Raw genomic sequence first — 19,197 nt, forward strand, 5'->3', positions numbered from 1 at the left:
CCATTGTGTATGAATCTTGTGGTTATTTTGCTTTAACTCTAGATTCTGTATGCCAATGAAGGAGAAAGCAAGAAGGAACCAGAATTTCCTGTGGAGCCTATGGGGGAGAAATCAAATTACATTTGCCACAAGGGACATGAATTTATACCAACTCTGTATCATTTTCCAACCAACTGTGAGGCTTGTATGAAGCCACTGTGGCACATGTTTAAACCCCCTCCTGCTCTAGAGTGCCGCCGCTGCCATATCAAATGTCACAAAGATCACATGGATAAAAAGGAAGAGATTATAGCACCTTGCAAAGGTAAGTAGTGAATAATTGAATAAATGCATGGTTGCCAATTAACTACAGGGAATAATTCAGATACAGGTTTCTCATAATGATGTGATCTCAGATGAGCTCAAGGTAAAAGATAGCAACTGCTGGAGTGACAGATCCTTGGGTGCATATCAGGATTCTGTTAGGGAAGACCAGCTCACTGGAGTACAGTGACATTCAGACAGCACAGGGACATGTATGCCACATACTTTCAGTGCTGTCAACATCATAGGGAAGGGCTACCCAAAAAGGCTACTTACACAGTGGATTGTGTTGCATTTCGGTATGGGACAGAGATGTCAGTGTATGTGGCAATACAGATTATGACACTCAGAAAAGTTGCTTCCTCTGGGCTGAGTTCCACAGTTCTCTTTGCTCAATGTCTCTTATGGGCATATGAGATGGCTGTAACAGCATATGTTTGTTTCCCTGTATACCTGCTTCCTTAGTAACATGGAGAATAATCATCCCCTTATCCTCCAAATGGAAGAAATAAGAAGGGGGTGCAGACTGTGAATAGATTGGAAAGGCTTCTTTGGCAGGAATGTTAAAGGTGCTGTGGTATAATCTATACCCAAAGTAGCATTGTGATCATGGCAGCCCAAGTGGCAGCTTTATACTGTATAGCACCACTTGACTTCTACTCTGTGCAATTTATGAGAACCCAAGGATCTGGCCATTAGTTTTTAAGGTGAGCTCATGTAAAAAAATTTAATAATGAAATTTTGTTTTTAAATTTCTCTTACAGTATATTATGATATTTCAACTGCAAAGAATCTACTACTGTTAGCTAATTCTACAGAGGATCAACAGAAATGGGTGAGCCGATTGGTGAAAAAAATTCCAAAAAAGCCTCCAGCACCCGACCCCTTTGCTCGATCTTCTCCTAGAACTTCCATGAAGGTACAGCCAAATCAGTCTATGAGACGGCCAAGCCGACAGCTTCCTCCAAACAAACCAAGGTAACACAAAAATTGCTATTAAAGAATGATAATTTTAGACAGTTTCCCACTGTGATACATTGTATTATATAAGTGTTATGGGAAATTCACAAAGATATCTTTTGTTTGTTTGTTTCCTTTTGTATTTATACTATGACTAATGAAATGTGAGACTATCCTGTCATCTTTTGTGAATTCCAGTATACAAAATATTAAGAAGGCTGTGTGAGGAAGCATGTTTCATTTCCTTATTTAAATGAGCCTATCTCTGAATTAAATCTACTGTATGTGTTATATAATAGGCAGAACTGGTAGCACTCATGTAAGGTTGCTTGACGCTTCACATTATAAGATCCTGTTTTCAGTTGCTTATAACTTTGTGAAACTTTAACCATTTGGGCTGAAATTTCCTATGCCAAGTGTCTTGGGACCATTGAAGCAAAAATAGTTAATCTGTTTCAGAGAGTGAGATTAGGGGAAAATATGTTGTTTTGCTCACATTAAAAAAGTTCTTACAGGTATTTCATTAAGAGTTAATAGTGCCTCCATGCTGTGGAGCAGGGAATTTAAATCTGTCAATGTTGGTTGCCTTTGTGTCAGGAATGTGCTTTTTGCTGTCCTGGGGGGACCCAAATTTGGCGAATTTACAAGTCTTTGAAAATTTAGTTCGCACATGCTCAGTAGAGACTTGTTAGAGTTTGGCATCTAAATTTTCTGAAGATTTTGTGTGCACTGAACATGCTGCATCTCAGGGCTGCAGATGCTGAGTAAGATTTTCCCTGCAGGTGCTCCTATAGGCCATTGTGGTTGTTCTGTGTTCTCATTGCTTCTGTGGAGGCACCCAGAAACTAGGCAGTGTAGAGGAGGAGCAGTCTGACTTGAATGCAGAGGGGACAAGAGCCAGACCTCAGGGGGAGAGGTGGGGCAGTAGAAGGAGTAGATTGGGGCAAAGAACTATGTGGGAAGGAGAGGCTGGGGGATAGCTGGGGCTGGAAACGAACTGGCAGAATGGTGGGGAAGACTGGGACTGGCTAGAGAAGGAGACTGGGAGCCAGAATGGAAACAGAGGTCGGGACAGGGATGCCAGTGCACAGTAGGAGGGGAGACTGGGACTGGTTGGACAATGAGACAGTGACAGTGAGCCACGGGAGGTGAGATGGGACTGGGAGTCATGGCGGGGAGGGGGAGACTGGGACTTTGACATGGAGCCTGGAGGGTGAGTTTAGGACTGGCTGGGTAAGGAGACAGGGACTGGCTTGAGCAATCCAGGGCTGTAAAGACTGGGACTGGCTAGGTGAGGAGATTGGGGCAATGGGGAATGGAATCAGAGATTCCAGAATCTCGCCATTCCTGTGCTGTCTACAAATATCTGTGAAAACCTACTGACAAAAATCTCTCTCCGCCCTCTACTCTAGTTCTAGAGGATGACAACATACTACTCTTATCAAGCGACAAAGAGTCCTGTGGCACCTTATAGACTAACAGACGTATTGGAGCATTAGCTTTCGTGGGTGAATACCCACTTCATCAGACGAAAGCTAATGCTCCAATACGTCTGTTAGTCTATAAGGTGCCACAGGACTCTTTGTCGCTTTTTACAGATCCAGACTAACACGGCTACCCCTCTGATACTCTTATCAGTAACTCTGTTAGGTCAAGTGACAGAGATCTGTGCAGTGGATCTAAAGGTTCCAACCCTGCTAATTACCCTTGTAGGTGTCAATGTGATTCCACCAGATGGAATTTGTGTTTTTTCAGTTTGCTTTTTTGAAAAATCTAGGAGAGTAGACACATAGACACACTTACTTTAAAAGTTGCAATGTCAGCACTTCTTCACACCATACCTCAAAGTTTCAGGTTGGGGAGCCAGAAAATGAGGAACACACAATAAATGATCATCTGTGAAAAGTTTGGTATAAGTGACTTGCCCGCCATCACATAGGAACTTTGTGGCAGAGGCAAGTATAGAATCCATTTTCCCCATGGCAGCCTTCAGCTGCCTTCACCATGAAACCATCCTTTCTCTTCTTGGAGTGGTCTGCCTCATTCACCACACACATTCCAACTTCTGCAAAAAATGAAGTAAGGATCTGACAGACAACAACCTCATTCATTACACAACACTGATTCATTGTCTGTGCACTGAATAAGGCAGGAGTTCTGTGTGAAAAAAGAGCATGTATTTGTGTAATTCAAGTCCCTATAATAATGCCTATTCACAAGAGGGCTGAATTAAGGCAACCTTAATTCTGGAATTGCCTAACTTTTGAGTGCTTGACTTTGCAACCTTAACAATGTTCTGTGCGTGTGTGCGCGCGCAAGTAATGTGTATATATTGTTACAAGAGCCCTTTGAACATGTAAAGTTCTAAGTGCCGGGTATTCCTGTTAAAGCTCACCCAGTGTTTAAGTAAACAAGCTACTTCTACCTTCTCCATTGTCCATCTACATGTGAGGAAAAATTGGCATCAGGGACTATTCCTGTCCTCAGAACCCTCAGAGTCAATCTTACATAACTTCATACAGGACAGAGAAGATATTTCTCTTTAGCTTACTTTTCATCCTGTGTTTCCAGGCACGAGTACTATTATTTACCCACTCACCCCCAACCACCCTAAAGCTTTGCCACAGTTTGGGGGCAGTGAATCTTCAGGATTCAAGGGTGGTAGTTGATCCATTTCCCACCCACTATGTCAGCCTGTCCATTGGACAGTTGCATGGATAAATTTCTATATCCCTTACCCTTTATATCACTCGGTGCAGAATAAATGGAGTTGTCAAGCTGTTTCCCACCACAGTTCCCTCTCCCCCCAGATATAGCACTGCAAGAGCCAGTCTCCTGCATCTTCAGTGCCCTCAGAAAGGAGTCCCATTTAAAGGGATGGTCTCTTCATCTCTAGTATCTAATTGCTGAAAAACTTGGAGTCTTGACACTTCAGAAATGTTCCTTCCAGAGAACAAGAAAACATACTCCTCAATAGGGACTGTACTTTCTTTTATTGTCCCTCTCCAGAACACAAGGGCTGATGTAAATATAAAAGATTCTTCTGACTCAAAGAGCACAGAACTCAGCCAAGCTTGCAGAGTTCTTTGTGGGAACAAAGAAAAGTTTCTGATAAAGAGCAGCAGGACTCCCCATCCTTTTTTTAATCAATTGATAGCCATCATAGATAACAAAGAGGTGTTTTCAATAAATGTGCTTTTCAGAATAAAAGACCCTGCTAAGCAGCATAGTGATGGTAGAACACAGATGCCAGGAAGTCACTAACGTCTTATAGAATGTCTTAAAAAGTAGCCTATTTACTTAAACACTGGGTGAACTTTAACATGAATACCCGGCACTTATAGCACTTAGCTATAAGGCTGAAATAACTGATGGAGAAGACCATGAGACCCCAATCAGATCTGGGCCATGGAGACACACACCATGCCTCCTCCCTCCCCCCAAGTACATGGGCCTCAGTCAACAAGAAGTGTTCCTCTGAGCACAAGCTCAGGAGTCAAAGCTAAGACTTCCAAGCCTAAGGAGAAGGCTTCTCATGAGAGCAAGGGGCGTCTCACAAGCATAGAAACCAATCTTTTTCCAAAGCTTCCCTGAAGACAAGAGATTCTTCTTTGTCTGCATTCTTCAAAGTTGGGAGAGTCTTTGTGCATGGGTTCTGAAGATTTAGACCCAAGTAAACCTCCTCAGCAGGAGGAAGTGGTGCAAAGGAGCACAGATACATCAGTTCTGGTATTGGTTCCAATGTGTAAACTGAAAGGCAGACATCCCTTGGACATCCAGATCAGACCCTGTACCAATGTAGTCATGGCCATGGCAGGATCCAACTTCCACTGTGACCAAGGAAGCATCAGCTCCAACAGTTCCACCAACTCCCACCAAACCCTAGGGTGGTTGGAGACCTATGTCTTTCCAAAGGACATTTTTGCTGTCCCCTATCATCATCCTCCCCCCTTGTGTCCTTTTTTATTCAGAGACATGGTTACTCCAGAGAAGGATACAAATCTGCTCTTCTCTGCCACCCACAAGCCTGAGTACCCAATCACCGGTACCGTTGGTTATACTGGTAGTTCAGGATCAGACTTTTTCATCCGTTGAGTCGGAAGTTCCAGAAGGGCCCTAATCTTATCATTTAGAAACTGGCCCTTAGAATGGGGTTCCATTCTCCAACCAGATATGATTTTCCAAGACCCAGGTGCCACCTTGTGCCATGGGGTCTTCCTCAGCCACTTGATTCCTTATGCTGGGGTCATTGGGGCCCTTGGGATGCCTACTTTATGCTTCTGGGATCAGTACGTGAGCCTTACTTACCATCTCCTGGCCAACACCAATTGGCCCCATCAGCGTATGAGGAAGATGAAGTTGAACTGGATCTGACATTTCTGATGATTTGGGAGCAATGTCATGATCTTCCCCAAATGAAGCAGTTACCCCATCTTTACCATCTCTGCCAGATGACCACAAGCAATATCAGGAATTCCTACAAGGGGTGGTGTCTGAGCTCCAGATACAGCTTGAAAAGATTCAAGAGCCCTAACATAGATTTCTGGACATCTTGCAACCCTCAAGTCCCTGTTGAGAGGCCTTCACGATAAATGGGGCCATCGTGAATACAGCTAGAACAGTGTGGCACACTCCCGCTTCTTGCGCTCCGAATGCAAAGAGAGCTGAGATATGCTACTTCATTCCATGTAAGGGGGCAGAGTTTCTATTCTCTTGCACATGGCCCAACTCTCTGGTGGGTACAAGCAGCTACCAAAAGATCCAATGCAATATTCCAAAACTATATCCTTGGACAAGGGTGTTAAACAGCTCAGCCTCCTAAGGAGAAAAGTCTTCTCTTCCCCATCTCTCCAATTTGGAATGTCAAGTTATCAGGCCCTTCTAACTAAATACAACTTCATTAATCATGCTTGTTGTTGGATTTTAAGGACAAGCTCTCTCAGGAAGATAGACCTCAGTTCCAGTCCATAATTGATGAAGGCAAGCTAGTGGCCAAAACCTCTCTCCAGACTGCAGTAGATCCTGCGCACGTTATGGCCATTGCCATGAGGAGGAATTCTGGGTTACAATCCTCAGGTTTTCCTGGAGAGGTGCAGAATACAATTCAAGATCTGCCCTTTGATACAGTTAAATTGCTCTGTGAAAAGAGGATGCTTCTCTTCACTCTTTCAAGGACTCAAAGACAATGCTTTGTTTTCTGAGTACCTATACCCCTGCCTTTAAGAGAAAGCATCATAAGCAGGAGTACAGACCAAGACTACCTCTTTAACCATTTTACCACCAGTGCTTCCAGGAACCACCACTCAAACAACAGAGAGTACAAAGGCCTAAGTACACAGCTCCTGCAACATCCATTGCCATACTTCACGCTAACCCGCGGACGAAGAATTTCTTGTGACGGGACTGTCAAGATCCATTGCCCCTCAGTTTTTTGGAGACCCACAACTGGAGAGCTTTAACAACAGACAAACGAGCGCTGGAAATCATTCAGTATGGCTATTTGATCGAGCTTCTGTCAACCCCAACCCATAAAACCCTTTTATGGGTCCTTTTCAGGGACAAATCTCATGACCAAATTCTGTGTCAAGAAGTGGACTCATTTCTCCCCTGGGGAGCCATAGAAAGAGTTCCACCTCAACATCAAGGGAAAGCATTCTATTCCCCTTACTTCTTAGTCCCCAAAAAGAAAGGGGGATGGAGATTGATTCTCAACCTATGGTGACTAAATGTATTTATATGAAAATAAAAATTTTGCATGATCATATTGGTATCAGTAATTCCCTCTCTGGACAAGGCCACGTGGTTCGTGGCTCTAGCCTTGAAAGATGTATACTTTCATATAGACATTCACCCAGCTCACAGAAGGTTTCTCCTTGGTCATAACCATTAACAATTCAGAATCCTTCTATTGAGACTAGCTATGGCATCCAGGATCTTTATGAAGGTCTTTTGAGTGGTGGGAGCTTGGATGAGAAGAAATGGTCTTCCCATAGCTTGATGACCAGCTTCTTACAGGCAGATAATACAAGGAAATCCAGTTAGCAACCCAATTCCTCTACCATCTGCTATTTTCTCGGGTAATTTATGTCAACCACAAAAAGGTTTTATGGACCCCCAGTAGGTCCATAAACAAGTCCAGAACAAGTGTATACATTTTTGATGTATACAGCAACACCTCTTCCCTTTCCCCCTGCCTCTTCTTCCTGAATAAGATATAACTCTCCATACCACCAAATCTCAGTGATAACAGTTAAGTCTTAATTTAGCTTATGTACTAATTCTTCCAGTTCTTCCTGTTTATTCCCCATACCCCTTGCATTTGTGTATCCCTTATTGCTTCTTGAAACTATTGTAATTGTCCATTTTCCCTCTCCCATCCCCCTAGCATCTAGCCCTCTGTGAAGGTCATTTTTTTTAATATACTGACCTGTGGGCTTTTTTCATCTGCCCCCTTTGAACCTATTTTAAAGCCTTCCTCATAGGTTGGCAAGTCAGTGTCCACCTGACCAAGAAGAGGAGCATCTTTGGACTACATCTCTTACCAATAGTCCTCCTTCCTGAATGGCATCCCATTGTTGAGGAAGCCAACGTCCTCTGATCAATACCATCTTTGCAGCCATTCTTTCATCTCCAGGATGCATGTGTCCTTGCCTAGGCCCTTAAGATTCAGTCTTTCATATTCCCATAACTAATCTCCACTGGAAATTCCTGAGATTTGCTGTTACAGAGACCATTTTTAATTCTCATCTCTTCCCATCAGATTTTCATTTCTCTTTCCCTAAGTTTTTTTTCAAAGGTCTTGATAGTGGATTCTGTTATCTTAAGACAGAAGAAAATGTACTTGAAAATTTATCTAGATGAATGAATAGCTTACTTCTCCTTAGTCTTCGGGTTATAATCAGGAGACGAGGGCTCTAACTTTATCTAGACAATTGGTTTTTTTTAAAAGGGTTCTGCTCAGTGCAGCAGTCTGTCAGAGGAGAGGATCAGCAAGTTGATTGATGTCTGTGATGGGTTTTGTCACAGATATCCCCTTGGGATTGTCACCTGGTGTGCTGAAATTACCTCTGAGCCTGTTTTCCCTGCCAGTTTGGGACTTCCAGAACCCTGCCTTGTTGAGCCAGACATGCTAGCCTGCTGCAACACAGACCCAGGGTCTGGGCCACACCCCTAAAGCTGCAGGCTTTAGGTGAAAACAGCTCTGCAGGTTACCTGACTCCAGCACCCAGACACATAGCTCCCAATGGGATCCAAACCCCAAGTAAATCCATTTTACTCTGTATAAAGCTTATACATGGTAAACTCATAAATTGTCTGCCCTTCTATAACACTGAGAGAGAGATATGCTCAGCTGTTTTCTCCCCCAGGTATTAATCACTTACTCTGGGTTTACTAATAAACAAAAGTGATTTTATTAAGTATAAAAAGTAGGATTTAAGAGGTTCCAAGTAATAACAGACAGAACAAAGTAAGTTACCAAGCAAAATAAAGCAAAAACACGCAAGTCTAAGCCTAATACATTAAGAAACTGATTACAGGTAATATCTCCCCCTCAGAGATGTTCCAATAAGCTTCTTTCACAGACTAGACTCCTTCCTAAACTGGGCCCAATCCTTTCCCCTGGTACAGTCCTTGTTAGTTCCAGCAGCCATCTCAGGTGGTAACTAGGGGTTTTCTTAAGACCGGCCTCCCTTTGTCCTGTTCCACCCCCTTTTATAGCTTTGGCACAAGGCGGGAATCTTTTATTAAACTGATATTGACTATGTGGAAGTGAACATCAAGCTTTATTAATGTGAGAAGTAAATATTGACACAGGTGAAGCTTAAAACAATATATAACTTGAGGGGCAATAAATCTTGATGTTCACCCCAGGAAGACTTCCTTACATTCTAGCATACTTTCAGAATATCTAGAAAGCTTTTTATCATAGTCATGAAATAAATTCCATGGTATTTAAATTTACATTCTAAATGGTAGACAAAGTTAGAAGTTAAAAAAAAAAACACCCTGAAGCAATCAGGAAGCAGAAGTTTGTATTCCGATTGAATCATGAATCCTGCCAGTGCTGTCTTCTGACTGTTCAGGAGCAAAGCAGGATGCACTGATGTGCACATTAATTGCAGTCTAGTTAATATTCTTTGCAGGTGATTGCTCACGTCAATTCCAAGTAGGTGTGTGTGCACTGCATGCACAATCATTGGAAAGTTTTCCCCTAGCGGTACCCGTCGGGTTGGCTGTGGAGCCCCCTGGAGTGGCGCCCTTATGGCGGTGAATATAGGTCTCTGCCGACCCGCCGCCTCTTCAGTTCCTTCTTACCACCAGTGACAGTCGTTGGAGCTACTTCGTTCTCTTGCCTTGGGCAAGCTCTTCTCCTAGCGAACAGTTGTTCTTTTATTGTATATAGTTCTACTTAGTGTAAATTCAAACATCAATTTTCAGTTTTCTTACTCCCCTCTGGGGACTGGGGCATGCCTCGGTCTCAAGGCTTCAAACCCTGCCGGTCTTGCCAGAAGCCTATGCTCAGGGGAGATCCTCATGACTCATGCTTAAAGTGCTTGAGGGAAGCCCACCAGACCGACAAGTGCAAGATCTGCAGGAGCATCTGCCCAAAGACTGAGAGAGGCTTTAGACTTAAGCTCCTCCTTATGGAGTCGGCTCTCTGTCCCAGCCAGCTCCGACCACATCGGGATCCAAGCCCAGCATTTCAGTGCAGAGCACACCGGCCTCAGTAAGCAAGGCTGTGGTGCCGGTGAAGAACTCTGGGTCCAGAGACCCGCAGCACCAACTCCGGCACCGAAGACAAGTTTGCCGATTTCTCAGCACCGATCTCACTCACAAGTGCCGCATAAGAAGCGGAGAAGAGCTGAAATGGAGCGCTCGCTGACAGTCCGAGCAGTGAAACACGAGGGTGCCTGCGGAGTGCGTCCCACATCGGGACACTCAGCTCCTGCTCAGGGACAGTCGGTACCATTGATTCCGGCTGCCCAGGGGGAACTGTTGAGTCCAATCCCATTGGACTCCCCAGGATGGGAGAGCCAAATTGGGGAGTTGGACATGCCGTCCACTCCTGACACATTTGAGACTGCCAGGGACCTCATAGAGAGCACTCCCCAGAGCTGGCAGAGCTGACAGCACCGGCAGCTCCAGCATGGTGCAGCAGGGCTGGACTATGCAAGGGCAAACCGGCCATACTACAACACCGGTTGTCCTCGCCTTGGCACCGATCACCAGGACCATCCCTCACGGCACTGCTGTGGAGACCGAGATCAGACTCCTCCTCGGAGTTGGAGCTGGAGTCAGACGTTTCCAGATGCAGCCAGCACCGGTCTCGTCACTCCAGGCATAACGAGACACAGCAACTTCCGATGATGCCCTGGCCACCATAGTGGCAGGCACCTGCTCAGTGGCCATTTTGAACCCCACGGGCGTATCATCAAGCTCAGGGGCCAAGGCCCAGGTCCCTTTCAATCGCATCGGACAGATGGGGACCCCCATCTGCCTCCATGGTGAGGGAACCTCCAAGGGGTTCCGAGCCCAGTATCTGGGCTGGCACTGGACCCAGCACCGAATTCGCATCCGGCACCGCATCTGCCCCTGCACAGGAAGCTCCTGCATGGGAGGACCTGCGTGAGTTGGAAGGTCAGGAGGACCCTGTGCCTATGAGGGCTTCTTCATCCTCCTCCCCAGACGAGGCGGTAGCGAGCTCATCTGCCTCCTTACCGGCTTTGGACAATAGAGCCCACCAGGAGCTGCTCAGAAGAGTAGCCCAAAATCTGGGCCTGCAAACGGAGGTGTCAGAAGAAATGGACCCTATGGTGGACATTCTGATGCCAGAAGGTCCTTCCAACATGGCCTTGCCGTTGATCAAGACCATCCACAATACTACCAAGTCCCTCTGGCACACTCCTGCTTCTATTTTTCCCGCAGCTAAAGGGGTGGAAAGGAAGTACTTTGTACCCTTTAAGGGGTTCGAATACCTTTTCACCCACCCTCAGTTGGGCACGCTGGTCGTGCATGCGGCCAGTGCCAAAGAAAGGCAGGGTCACCAGGGCCCCAGTCCAAAGTCTAAAGAGGCAAAGAAGCTGGAGCTCTTTGGCTGAAAGGTCTGTTCTACTGGGGGGCTCCAGCTTCGAATCGCCAATCAGCAGGCAGTTAGCTTCTACCGTTTTAACTCTTGGAATTCCCTGTCCAACTTTTAAGGAGCTACTTCCATCTGACTCCCGCTCTGACTTTCGGGCAGTCCTGAAGGAAGGCAAGACCATTGCAAGGACTTCCTTGCAGGCTGCATTAGACTCAGCGGACTCGGCCACCTGTACAATGTCCACGGCCATTGTCATGTGGTACAGCTTGTGGCTACAAGTCTCGGGCCTCTCCCAGGAGGTCCAACAGACTATCCAGGACCTGCCCTTCGATGGTGCGGGTCTCTTCGCTGAGCAGACAGACTCTAGGCTCCATAGTTTCAAGGACTCTAGAGCAACCTTAAAGTCCTTGGGGCTTCATACGCCGGCCCCGCAAAGAAAGCATTTCAAGCCTCAGCCCCCGCCTTGCTTCTACCCTTCTCAGCTGAGGCAAGACTATAACAGGAGACGGGGTAGGAATAATAGGAGAAGGCCTCTTCAGTCACCCTCTACCCAGGGCCTTGGCTCGGAGAGACAGTCGCCGGCTCCTAAGAAAAACTTTTGAAGGTGCGCCCAGGGACATCGCACCAGTCCATATCCTGGATCCTTCCCCTCCTTTTGTAAACCGTCTATCCCATTTCTACCATGCTTGGGCCCAAATAACATCAGATGAGCATGAGCATGGTAGTATTGGGATATTCTCTCCAATTCTGTATCCCCCCACCCACCTTCCCTGTCCCTCTTCTGGACCCTTCTCACAAGCAACCTCTAGTGCAGGGGGTGCAAACACTCCTACAACTCGTGGCAGCAGAAGAGGTACCTATGGAGTTCAGGGGCATGGGATTCTATTCCCATTACTTCCTAATCCCCAAGGCCAAGGGTTGGCTCCGGCCTATTCTCGACCTGTGAAACCTCAACAGATTCATGAAGAAGCTGAAGTTTTGCATGGTCTCCTTGGCTTCCATCATTCCCTCTCTGGATCCAGGGGACTGGTAACTGTTCTTGACTTGAAGGACGCATACTTCCATGTATCCATAATCCTGTCCCACAGACGTTTCCTTCTATTTGTTGTCAACAATACAGCAGCTCTTCATCGCTGTTGCCGAAAGAATGAAGGGTCTCCCTGTTTCCTCTCAGAGAATCTCTTCTTTTATCATGGCCTGCATCAGAACGTGCTATGACCTAGCAAAGATTCCGGCCCCAGCATTGACAGCACACTCCACAAGAGCACAGGCTTCATCTGCAGCATTCCTGGTGCAGGTCTCCATTCAGGACATCTGCAGGGCGGAGATGTGGTTGTCTGTTCACACTTTTATGTTGCACTACACCATCACTCAGCAGGCTAGAGTGATGCTGCGTTTGGTAGAGCCATGCTACAATCGACAGCTTGGTGAACTCCGACCCCTCCTCTGGGGTACTGCTTGGGAGTCACCTACTTGGAATTGACATGAGCAATCATTCGAAAAAGAAAAAACAGTTACCTACCTTTCGTAACTGTTGTTCTTCGAGATGTGTTGCTCACGTCCATTCCAAGACCCACCCGCCTCTCCTCTGTCGGAGTATCTGGCAAGAAAGAACTGAAGAGGCAGCGGGTCAGCAAGGACCTATATTCACTGGCATAAGGGCACCACTCCAGCTGGCTCCACAGTCAACCCGACTGGTACCGCTAGGATCATGCATGCGAAGCGCACACACTTACTTGGAATTGACATGAGCAATACCTCTCGAAGAACAACAGTTACGAAAGGTAGGTAACCATTTTTTTTTCCAGGCTGTATTACTGACCTCTGAAGAAACAAACCATCAATTTTCAGTTAAGGTTTTCACGTTGTGTGTAACAGTTTACTTTCATTGTCATGATTTTTTTTAACAAAATGTTCATGTAACATAGTACATGTAATAATATTTACTTCTACATTTTATTACTAATTTTTTTTAGCTCTGGCCCTGTCCTTCGAATCATTCTTCACTGATTTTTTTCTATACTGTATATTTTGCCATAGCAACAGTAAGTAATAGGGACCTGTGTCTCATCCTGTGAGCATGCTGACCATACTAACCACGAGAACTCACTTAAAATCTGTAAATGACAGTATTTTAAAAGTTATATATTTATATATATATCAATCAATCATATTTGGTAATCTAGTTTTTGAAAAAAAAAAACAAATTAATATAAGTATATGTATTCTCTGAATGACAACAGGCACATATGTTAAATATGTTTGTCATTTTTGGATTTTATATATTGCTTGTGTATTGCTGTTTTAAATCTTTCTCCTTCATAACCCTATACTCTGTTTCTGTATCCTAATACAGATGTGTTTTTTAAAAAAAAATTAAGTCCAGTACTGTTTTCACCTAAGGTAACTGCATAATTGATCAGATTAATCCCTGATGCAACTCTGACTTCAGCAGAGCTGCACCAGGGATGAATTTGGCCAGGATATCGTAATTAAATATACTGTGGGAAATCTGAAGTATTTCAGAGTAACAACAAAAAAATGTACCGGTATTCTGCGTATCTTTTTTTTCTTTTACACATTTTATTCCTGCAACTGCACTGTCCAGATTATGGCTTTTTGTTAATGTATTTAGTATTGAATTATGTTGTAAAATCATAGGAGTTATAGATGGAAAAGGCCTGAGAGATCATCCCATCCATCTTACTATTGCGAGCTTCTTTGTCAAATCAATTAAGATTTTTTTTCGGTGTGTTTATCAGATAGTCAACACAATTTTTCTGAATTAGTGTGAATGCTATGGCCAGTTTGTGTTTGACTTGCATTTCTGTAAAGGTTCTTACTGCAAGGGTTTGCAATATGGAATGTCTATTTTTCTTTTGTATACTTCATTAAGAATGACGATTCTTCCCTCATAAGACTTGAATGTCCTGATAGTTTCTTTAAGTTTCTCACAGCTGTTCTTTTTAATAATTTAAAAGAAGGCAAACCAGTTTCCACATACTCTATGTGTAGTTTCTGCTTATCAGTTTCATTGAGGCACTGAATCATGGCAAGGAAGATTAACCTTAGCTTCCCCACATGAATGACAACTTACTTTCTTTTTTTGATATCTAATATCTGCTACAAGTATATGAGGAATGACAACACTTGCAGCTCATAAAATAAATAAATATCAAAACATCAGTGATTCATCATTTTTTTGAAAGTTAAAGAAATTAAAAACAAAACTCAAAACCCATCATATTTAATACATGTAAACTAACTATAATAAATACATGCTTTATTTTAAATACTATGCCAGAGGGGGTTCATTTACGCACTTATTTAGGTCAGTACTTTTCCTCCATCCTTGCTTTGTCATTTTTAAAGGCCTGATATAATATCCATTGAAGTCAATGGAAAGACCCCTATTGACTTTACTGGGCTTTCGATGAAGTCCTAAATGCTGGATGGTAAAATCTACATTAATTTATTTGAAATCCAGACAGACCAACCCCTTTAGTGCTTTAGTATTAATTAAACTTGACTTGCATAAAATATCAGCTCTTTAGTGGCTCACATATTGTTTCATGGAAGATTTGGCAGGTGAGCATAAAATTGCAGCTCAGTCAAGAACTGCAACATCAAGACAAGATGGCAGTTAGCCCTTATGAAGCTTTAGAGTTGTTGTTTTTTTTTTAAACAACTTTGAGATGTTACAAAAATAAGGGTTCCTGACTTTAATCTGAAAGAGTCATATGAATTAATTAAATGGAATCTACATTACATTTAGTGATTTACATGTCAAATTTCCAGTGTATAAAATATACTGATCTACATGAGCACTAAATTGATCTAGTTTATTAAAATAGATTTTACACACACACACACACACACACACACACACACACACACACACACACACACACACCAAGGCCATGGACTATGTATAGAGAAATGAAAACTCTTGTCTAAAGATTAATCCTCATTTATAACCCACGTTTTGTTATGCCACATGTCATGAAATGTTAAATCAGAAGTCTGTGTACACAAGGCAGTATTGTAATAGATAGTGATAATTTTAATAACATTGGACTTCGGAATAGTTTAATAAAGAGTAGTCCATTTTAAACATCAAAACCTCCTATTGCAGATTGCTTGATTTGGCATTTAAAGACTGGGATTGGTCATTTGATGATGTTGATGATATTGATGGTGATGACGATGTTTTTGATTTCTGAAGATGTAAAAGGGTAAATCAAAGTAGTGAGGAATGCATTGTTTGCCTTTTGAATAGAGCATGCTAGTTGGGTTTTGTTTTTCAAAGTAGAAAAAATATGAGCAATCTCATTTTTAATATTATGCATTCAAAAATGAGATTTCATTGAGATGGAAAAAAATCAATTTTCAGAGGAGTCACTTTAACTAAAAATGTGTATTTGCGTTTTACATACGTGAGTTTAATTAGAGTTTTCTGTTCAGAATTCATGTCTATCTGCCCCCGTTTAGTGGAAAAAGAGATAACTGCTACCATCAGAGAATATACTTATAGGAGTGGTAGTACTGCTAACCTCTATAAACAAACCATTTTTGAGATGTAAAAATAAAATGGTCACATTTTAATCTTTATTTGACACACTGAAGATATGTCAGTTTGCAGTAAAAATGCCTTTTTAAAGTGTAAAGTGACTTGTCTATGGCTAGCAGACTTGAAACAAGAGCTTTGCATTGTGCATTTTCTACTAGTGCTATGAAATACAGATTTATGACTTGGCTTTGCTCTGTAGTGTTGTGCTTTTTGGGTTTCTAACAACGCACTTGAAAAAATTCTAAGTAAAATTGCATTGCTAATGCAGTGAGCTGAATTCCTTGAATGCTATTGTAAATATAAAGCAGTTCTATTTATAATTAAGTAAAACTAGCTTAACTGAAAATGATCTAATTAGTTTGCAAACCTCCCCCCGGCCCCACACATCCCTCTGCCCTGTTTCCTGCCCCCATTGCTTCTTAACCATGGGGGGAGGGGTCACTGTATGCGGAGCTGCTCTCCCATCCATCCAACCCCCATGTGTCTGGACTCCCCCCTCCCCCTCCCCCTCCCACCCATACCCAGACCCCCTTCTGAACCTCACATCCTCCCCCACACACACACCTGGACTCCCCCACCAAGTCCCATCCCCCCGCATCCAGACCCCATCCCTGAACCCAGACCACTCCCTGCTGAGCCCTACACACTTGAAACTCCACCCAAATGAGCCCCACTCCCTATGCACCTGGACCATCCCAATGAGCTATCCAGACCCCCACCCCCAAGCTCCACTCCCTCAACACCTGGAGCCCCCGATGAGCCCCCTACACCCAGACCCCCCGCTGAGCCCCAGTAACCTTCACTTGGTCCCTTCCTGCAGGGTCCCATTGTCCCTGCACTCAGAGCCCCTCTCCCCAATGAGCCCGTGTATTCAGATTGTACCTGGACTCCACCATTGAGCCACCCTCACCCAGATTGCCCCACATAGAATCCTCTCAACCCCAGATTTGGATCCCCCCACACTAATCCACACTTGGATCCTGCTGGTCTGAGCCTATCTGCCCACACCTAGTGTGCCAGGCGTGGTGGGGCAGGGCTCCAAGGTGTTTCTGGAGCAGGTCCGGCCCTTGTGCTGTGTCACGGCCAGGTGCAGTCTCACTGCTGAGTATGTGTCCTGGTGGGGGAGGGGAGCTGCAGGGCAACCTCCCACTTCCATGCAGCCAGTAGCCTGTGCTCTCTGCTACCATGCTGGAGCATCCACAATTCTTTATTGACAAATAACATTTGCAGAATTTTAAAATATTTTGCACAGAATTTGTATTTTTTGGCGCAGAATTCCCTCAGGAGAATGCTTAACTAACTGAATTATTAGTATCAGTAAAATATAATTGTCTTAATCTCAGAATGAGTTTGAAATTGTGGTGCATAGGATACAGGGTTTTTAAATAACATAATGCTATTTAGTGCAAATAAGTAGCATTTGTTGCAAGTGTGCAGAAGTGCATATTTAAAATAAAAATTAGGAGCAAATTTCTCTTTTCAGCAGAGGGACGTGCATTGCATTTACTGACCAAACCTTTCTTCTTTTTCAGCTAACTGCCTTCTGTGAATGCAGTCACTATTCAAGGTGATAATATTCTTCCCATTAAAACAAGACTGAAACATGATATCCCAAAATTTATTAAAATATATATATTTTCCTGAAAGACTGTGCTATATATATCAGAGGTTTACAATTTTTTGCTGCAATATAAATTACTAATCTCTGAGGGCTTTTTTTATAATCCCTTGGGGTAACTGATCAAATGAGGACTGTTGGTAATAGTATAAGGATACTTTAGGTAACCTTTTAGAGTCTTGTTCCAAAAAAGTTTATCTTGGCAAGACACACACACTACATTTCACAAAAGAATTGAGAAGAGTGAAGATTAAAACTGAAGAAATTCATCTTTCAACTTTGATAGAGAGATGCCACCAGCATGTTTGCCAGAAAAGTAGGCGGGAAAGATCCACCACAGTGGTATAGACTGCATCTTTAAGAAGTGACCATTATACTGTGTATATATATTGTACTGTAATACTGCAAAAGGGTTTTAAAAACTTTCCACTTTATTTTTTTATGCATATTAATCGGATACCATTACTTACTGCAGTTGCAACTATGCACTTGTGTAAAGCCATAATGTTGAAGTTAATATCATTCATACATGTTTATCAAAAGCTGCATGTCATTGTTGAGCAGCTAGTATAATGAGACGTTTGAAGTACATACTCATTTCAATTATTTCATAATGGGCAGTCCTATTTTACCTATCTGAATGCCTTAATTTAATTTTTTCAAGGTCTATGCCCATTCTCTGTATTTAAGGAAAAAAAATGTTTACCAGCTCTTAGGATACAAATTTGCTTTGTGGCAGAAAAAATAGTGCACTATTTTTACACACAATTATATCAATGTCAGCCTATTTTGAATGTATATTGATTGGTTTTGGGGTGGGAGGGAGTATTGGTTACAGAAACAATAACTGATAGTATTGAAACTAATATAACTTTCATGTGTACATGTAACTTTTCATCCAGTCCTTTTTACAAACCTCAATATTTGTCATTGACTTTATATTACCCTTATTAAGTGCTATGACATTTCATTTTGCCTTGTTTTGCCTACTCTCCTAGATGTGTTTTTATTTCTGGGGAAAAAGTCTGTGACTATTTTTACATTTTCACAGTACAATATCCAAGGATTGTCACAATCTTTAAAGAAAACTAAACAGACTGTAGATGTATTTTAAATTTTTGAATCCAGTTCTCTAGCACATAGCTGTAGGCATAGAAAAATATTTCAGTAGTGTGTTTTGAGAACTTATAGCTGGGAATAAAGGGCCTCAGAGGCACTTAATCTGATTTTTTTTTTTAACTTGGACTTGTACAAAAATATAATTTATGTGGGCTTGTTCATGCTGTGTTCATAATTATCCCAGAAAATGCATGTTTTATACAACTACAGGATGCTATGTTAAACATATTGACAGTAAAAAAAAAAATGTAGCCTCCTACTTGGTCTCTTTTTTTATATATATATATATATATTTATATATTGTGTGGTAGTGTGATAATTAAAAATATGATCTAACATTTCAAGGAAGGAAGACATTTCACTTGATCTTTTCTTTGGGAACAGTGTTGAGATGTTCAAAGGATAGGACCATGACTTGTATAACACTATCCTGAAGAGTGGATTTTGGACCACAGGAGTATTGAAAATGAATATAGTTACATTGTATTAGTGGTAATAAAATGTAACTTACCCAGTCTGCACTCAGTTTTATATTTATGCATTCTC

At 42.7% G+C, this 19,197-nt stretch overlaps 1 protein-coding gene across 8 annotated transcripts in view; it reads left to right on the plus strand.

The window, feature by feature from the left end:
* Positions 1 to 18,907, plus strand: part of ROCK2 (Rho associated coiled-coil containing protein kinase 2) — a 157,229-nt gene extending 138,322 nt beyond the window's left edge. For 5 of the 8 annotated variants that reach the window (XM_005293112.5, XM_005293115.5, XM_065587699.1 and 2 more), the window contains 4 exons: positions 43 to 304; positions 1,068 to 1,281; positions 15,480 to 15,579; positions 17,447 to 18,907. In XM_005293112.5, the coding sequence (XP_005293169.1) occupies positions 43 to 304; positions 1,068 to 1,281; positions 15,480 to 15,567 (564 nt within the window). In that variant the 3' untranslated portion in view covers positions 15,568 to 15,579; positions 17,447 to 18,907. Of the gene's footprint in view, positions 1 to 42; positions 305 to 1,067; positions 1,282 to 13,320; positions 13,390 to 15,479; positions 15,580 to 17,446 lie in introns of all 8 variants that reach the window. The other 3 variants (XM_005293114.5, XM_065587702.1, XR_010599429.1) reach the window with 2 other exon arrangements.
* The last annotated feature ends 290 nt before the right edge of the window (positions 18,908 to 19,197 follow it).

The sequence above is a fragment of the Chrysemys picta genome, chromosome 3 (genome assembly GCF_011386835.1).
Source record: "Chrysemys picta bellii isolate R12L10 chromosome 3, ASM1138683v2, whole genome shotgun sequence".
NCBI lineage: Eukaryota > Metazoa > Chordata > Testudines > Emydidae > Chrysemys > Chrysemys picta.